The following is a 6,332-nucleotide window of genomic DNA, read 5'->3' as shown; positions in this document are numbered from 1 at the left end:
GTCAATACATTCATATACACGCGACATACTCCTTCCACTAAAATCATTACACAGCTAATTTTAATTAGAACTATGGTTAAGACATACATTACATTACCTAAATAGTAGAATAACTTATTTTTAATAATTGTTTACATGCTAAACGGAATATGTTAGAAAAGATACATGGAGTAATGACAACAGAGAAGTTGTCATGCGCTTGGACTGATTTGGCACATCTGAGTGCGCTTTTCGGAAGCAGTAACCTCACTCCGACGGGAATCCGCGAGGAAAGTAATCAAATCACCCACTAACGGTACCAAGGTTGATATGTTTATTTTGTGAACTAATGAATTTATATCAGCGATACTCAACCTGCGGCCCGCCGGGTTTTTTTAGGGGCCCGCCAGGTGATCTTGGTATAGATACATAACCTTGCCGTCCGCACGTCACCTTTAAGCAAATTCATCTTGCGGCCCGGGGCTACAAGGCAAAATAGTCTTTGTGGCCGTCTTAAAAAAAGTCTTGAGTATACCTGATCTATATTTACCAATCATTGCTCGATTCGATAGAGCAATCTTTCAAACAAACTATGAAGTAATATAGATACCGTAATTTGGAAATATTGCTGGACCATCAGTCATTTAACATTCATTATGTTTAATACATTTCAAATTAAGAGTGACTATTTTTTCAACCATTGCACGCAAATAAAGAAAACTAGTTTAAAATACGCAACCTAATAGGATTCATTCATAGAAATTTACTTTTATCTTCGGTCATCCGTAACTGGAGAGTTCAACAATAAATCAATTATTTGTACCTTGTATCAAAGTCAACACAATTATGAGGGTGATTTAAAGTAATCAGGAGTCCATTATTTCTTCCTTCTTTTAGGACTGCTCCTCTAGTTCACTATCACTTATCGCACAGAACAGCATAATACATGTGAATGCAACGACTTACGTGCAAAAAAATAGTGAGCTAAAGGGTGCAATTACCCCTAAGTAAAAGCCAAACCACAACATAGCATAGACAGCATCCTCCAGTTTTCTAAACAGAAATGCAACGTGCACAAGCCGGTTGCAATTTATGGAATTATAAAGAGATGGTATATCATTTCCGATATGTAGCTCCATACATTACAACCGCGGTGTGCTCGAGCATGTTTTTAAGCAGCAAGCCAGAACAATGCTGCATAGGCATCTGGTACGATCCAGTTTTACGGCCCGATTCGAAGAATGAGATACGATAATGATAAGTTCTGGTTTAGATAAGTTTTCATTTAGATATCGTTTGCATGTCGTATATTTCACGGAAGCAGCTCGATTCGGGCAACCAATGTCACATTGACGTTAGAAATATCGTAGATAGATCTTATAGGGATCACAGCGGAATCGAAATAAACGTCAATTTTGATGTCGTTTAGTTGTCGATCTTTTGAATATATTTCCAAGATCTTAAACGTGTTTTAATCATTCTTCGAATCGGGCCGTTAAGCACGCCAGGCGTGTTTCATCATTTTTATATCACACAAAATCAATGTATAATTCATACCCTGAAATCAAAAATCGTTATAGAGATAATCTACGATTTATTATTAATTTATAACATAGAAGTCGGCCAGAGATAGTCCGACAGTACATAAGCAGTAACAGTACAAAGTGTCTGAGATCATCGCATCATCGCGGAAAATTGACTCAAATTCACTGGTAAAACCTAAAATTACGAATTCATTAGAAAATTATTCGGTATCCATACATAAGAAACGATTAACAAAAAAGATCATTTAGTAAATAAGGCTTAGATTAATGTTTTGGACAATTTTAAACTCGTTTATACATCACATTAATTGCAAAAAAATGAATAAGCCGTTATAAGAAACACGCACATCGCGAACCTAGTTTGTAGTCGGGAGTCGCGTCCGGGACGCCAATAATTACGCAAAATATGCTAAACTGGTTACTGTTAAACATTTTAAGCTTATATTAACGTGGAGGGTGGATTTTGAGAACAGAATGGTATGGGCTGAGTGCGAGTGGGCCAGGCCGGGCGATCATGTCGCGTAGCGCTTGGTCCACAGGCGCGCGATGCGGTCGTGCTCCTCGCGGTTCTGCAGATACTGCGTCGCGATGCTGCCCACCAGCGGGTCCGCTGGAACAGAGGAGGCTTGCTCAAAGTTACTATATTACAGGGATGTTTTGTGCCGTTATTGGGTAAATCAGAGTAACTATGACGAGTAGATCATACAGCTGCTAGACTGCTCCCAAAACGGTATCAATCTGAAATGCAGCTTCAAAGCTTCTCGATTTCATCATGATAGCTTTGAAATCCTTTTTCAAAGCTACTTTTTTCAATATTATTATTATATTATTATTCACATATTAATATAACTTTAGGCTTATCATTCCAAAAAACTTTCTTTTGTATATGTATCTACTTTTTTTTTTATTCTTACACACACACACACATTATGAATGAAATTTCCATCAATTAATTCATAATGTGGCGATGCACTTTTGGAGCTGGATGAACTTGAAAGGTAAAAAAAAAACTGTAAACCCACATAAAATTTACTAGCATTATTTTATAGTTTTACGGAATTCATTTCAAAATCTACTGGATATCTCTCTCTCTTTCTTGTCTGATCTTTTATTCCTTTTTACAAGCTTTTATTTAACTTGCCCCGTTAGTACGTATGTGTTTGTGTGGGTCAAATCTAGGAAGTCAAATTTGACCCACTTCTCGGTTTCTGATTGAGCTGAAATTTTGCATACATATGTAAGTCAGGTAACCTTTCAATGATCTATGGAGAGAAGTATATTGAATATAAGGAAAATACAGAAAATTAGAAGCGAAATAATACGTCAAAAGACCAAACTTAGAGACGCTCTTCAACAAGCTCTTCATCTAAAATGGCAATGGGCAGGTCATGTAGCCAGATATAAAGACAAAAGATGGACATTAGTAGCAACAAAATGGACCGGACCTGCAGGACGGAGGCTCCAAAGAAGGCCCAAAAAGAAGTGGATAGACGACATCTACTCCGTCGCAGGAAAAGACTGGCTCCAAAAAGCCCAAGACAGGGATTAGTGGAGAAAAAGTGAGGAGGCTTTCACCCAGCAGATAGGATCTGCACAGTCAGCCCCAAAACAAAGTTAAAGAAATAAAAAATAAATAACAACAATCTGACTGTAGAACAAATAAAGCTTTAATAATAATAAAAATGTAAGTCAGGTAACAATGCAATATTATAGTACCATCAAGCTGATCTGACGATGGAGACAGGAGATGGCCATAAAAAACTCGGTGATAGACTGATAAAACAACACAACCTAATTGTGTTTGGAGTCTTTAGAATTATCTCAGTGAGTATTCATTGCCTGTGGAAAGAAAAGTACAGTCACCAATAAAAGATGAAGTACCAAAGATGAAATTTTGCCAAAAACTTATGTATCCTGAGCTATTTTTTTTTTGAGGCTTAAGGTACACTATCTATCTACAGGATATGAGGCTAATAATTTAACATTACAATACAGAAAAATTTGGTATCATTAACTAACCTGGATTGCAGTCAGTGAGCAGGGAACAAATAGATAGTAAGACTTTAGAAATGGTGAGTGCAGGGGACCAGTTGTCCTTGAGTATGTCCAGGCATATCACCCCCTGGCTGTTGATGTTACAGTGGTATATCCTAGTCCGGAATGTCACCTGCAAATTTAAAATGATAATAATTAACAATGTAGGTTTTCCCACCTAACGCAAGCGCAAAACATTATACCAAACATTTTCCTCACGTGTGAAGGCCAACACCACCATTGGCGAATTCACCCTGTCCAAATTGGCAGGGAGTAAAAGCCAGTATAAAATAAAAATCATGTACCAGATTTTTTATTGGACAGTGTGGAGAAATACTAACTTAAAGACACAGTGTAACTGTCTTAGAAACAATTTTTTTGAGTGAGTACAATTTTGTTATGGTAACAATTTTATTTTAGTTTAGTGAGAGTTGTCCATAAAATTTTAAAGATTTGGCATTTTTTTAATGTGCTTTGATTCAATATGATCATCATTGTTTTGAAGGGAAAACCTGTTGTATTTTTATAATATACTTAGTTGGCAAACGAGCAGTGATTACCATATAGCCCCAGAGGTTGTGTGTTGCCAGCCTTTGTACCTCACAACACTGAAATGCTGGGAATTTAGCAGTTAAACCATGAATTATTTATTTTGAAATCATCTTGGACTCCATTTTCAAACAATCACTAGATCCCAGTTTTGGATAAGCATCCAGTAAAATATTAAATTCTACATGTCTAATTTAAACAGATAGATCGCCAGCTCTTTAAATGCCATATAAGAATTACCTTTTTCATACTTGTTAACTACTGTAGGAGGCAACTCATTCCACATTCTGCATGTTCTGGGAAGAAACAAGCAACATGCCGGCTTATTATTGGTGTGCCATGTATCTAAGAAGTGAGGATTTGGTGATAAAAACGAGATGATGGCACCAATTCAAAAAGTTCTTCGGAGCGTTCCCCATTGCACAGATGGTAGAACAGGCAAAGTGAGCCAATGTCGCCAAAGAGAGAAGAGTACTCCACGGTTGAATCTCCGCTTTATATAACAAAAGTTGATGACCCGGTTGGCCTCTAATTTGCATTCCCGAAATAGGTAACTAAACGGGCACCTTTCCTAATATTTTCAGTTAGCTGCATGTCTAAACATGACTCACCTTAGGAGGTTTGAAAGGGTATTCTGGTGAGAAATGAATGTCAAGGAAGAAAACACCTCCTTCATATACTGAACCAGGAGGCCCAAGAATAGTTGACACCCATTCATACAAATTGTCTCCTTTAGGGCCCGCACTGCAGTTTGGAGGGGGGTCTAGTGTGATCTCTGCCAGTTCCTTCTGGATTCTCTTCGCCGAGGTGCCCAGGGCTTTCGACATTTTAGGGTTGGGTTTATTTTCCTTTTCTTTGTTGTCTGCTACAGTGCTGGAGCCCCGGCCACGTCCTGCTCCACTCCCTGAACCAGACGCACCAGACATTATCTAAAAGCACCAAACAAGTAAAACTGCTACACTACAGCTATGTTAAAAAGCCAATGAGGTGAAGGCAAATGAAATTGTTATAGCATGCACACATGAATTGATGGACTTTAAAATGGCAGCAAATCAATAAAAAATCTACTGTCAAACAAAATGTAAACCTTTGTCCTATGAAATATTTGTCCAATTGCATGACAACAACTATAAAATGTTTAAAACATGAATGTAACTATACAATAATATCATGGTACAGCACTAAACATACAAATTTATGCTTAACACGCAAATACACTGTTGCATCATCAAATCCTAATGTACAGCAGTTGCATAAAAGACAGCACTCATTCATTTTAAGTTCGTACTAATAATATATCTAAATTGAAAATGGATTTTTTTTAGTTTTTTTAAAGGAAAACAACAAGAACAAAGGCTTGCCATAGCTCTGTTCATAAGGAACCAAACTGTAGCAATATAATAAATGTAAAAGAGCAAAGGCCTTCTAACGCCTGTTTAACAAAATTAATCAAAATTAATGAGCGATACGTTACAGAAATGATTTATTTTGTACCTTACGAATAACAGTCGGCCATCTTGTGAGCTAGCGTTATCCGAAAAATTATTATTTATTTTAAAGTTCACTGGTGATTTAATTCTTATGAATGACTAGTCACCGGATGAACAAAAGGCAGGAGAGAAGAGAACTTCTACAAAATGTACTGATTCCTAGAAATGCAATGAGTGAACTCCTGTTAGATGCCCCACACTGCAAAGCGCAAATAAGCCTGTAATCTTCCCACGAGATGAAACAATATGTTATTTAAAAGAACACATAACGAATAAATTACCTCTTATAAACAATCTAGTGATTTAAGTTATTTTTTTTCTCCTTTCAAAGCTTCAATCGTCCGCTACCACATTTTCACTTCATCCATTTGTTCATCACCTCACAAACACAAACAACCAAGATCTACACACAGACTCAGATAAAACTTGAACTAACTTACTATTTTTTATGAATGTTAGTTATTACATTAATGCTAATCATTAATTATAAACTAAAAAGGGTTTATTTAAGGAAATCTACTAGTATTTACTAAGGATTAAATATTATAATAATTCACAATGCACAACCACTTTCCGACATGTTGTTGAAAAGAACCGGTGTGTTGCCAACTACAATTGATCACAAAAAAATGTATTGCTCTGCCCCATCATTTTATACTATTCTAACGTTTTTTTGACTTACTTAAACAAACTTTGTCTAAATCCATAGACTAGATAGAATTTAACTGTCAATGTC

At 36.5% G+C, this 6,332-nt stretch overlaps 1 protein-coding gene and 1 long non-coding RNA gene across 7 annotated transcripts in view; one reads left to right on the top strand and one right to left on the bottom strand.

Moving 5' to 3' along the window:
- LOC133521176 (uncharacterized) overlaps nt 1–6,332 on the top strand; it is a 293,381-nt gene that overhangs the window by 60,422 nt on the left and 226,627 nt on the right. The window lies entirely within an intron of this gene.
- Nucleotides 1,554–6,194, bottom strand: LOC133521175 (ubiquitin-conjugating enzyme E2-24 kDa). Of its 6 annotated transcripts, none has more exons than XM_061855987.1 (5): nt 6,037–6,187; nt 5,601–5,795; nt 4,718–5,035; nt 3,543–3,690; nt 1,554–2,133 (listed from the first exon to the last, which is right to left on the bottom strand). In XM_061855987.1, exons 3-5 carry the CDS (start codon nt 5,030–5,032, stop codon nt 2,036–2,038), a joined length of 561 nt encoding a protein of 186 aa, XP_061711971.1. In that variant the 5' UTR covers nt 5,033–5,035; nt 5,601–5,795; nt 6,037–6,187; the 3' UTR covers nt 1,554–2,035. The 6 variants fall into 6 exon arrangements, with proteins under 6 accessions (XP_061711971.1, XP_061711975.1, XP_061711974.1 ...); XM_061855991.1 differs by having other exon boundaries at nt 4,718–5,010; nt 6,037–6,185; XM_061855990.1 differs by lacking the exon at nt 5,601–5,795 and having other exon boundaries at nt 4,718–5,010; nt 6,037–6,194.

This window comes from Cydia pomonella, chromosome 9 (genome assembly GCF_033807575.1).
Source record: "Cydia pomonella isolate Wapato2018A chromosome 9, ilCydPomo1, whole genome shotgun sequence".
NCBI lineage: Eukaryota > Metazoa > Arthropoda > Insecta > Lepidoptera > Tortricidae > Cydia > Cydia pomonella.
This window is presented reverse-complemented; position numbering and strand designations above follow the sequence as displayed.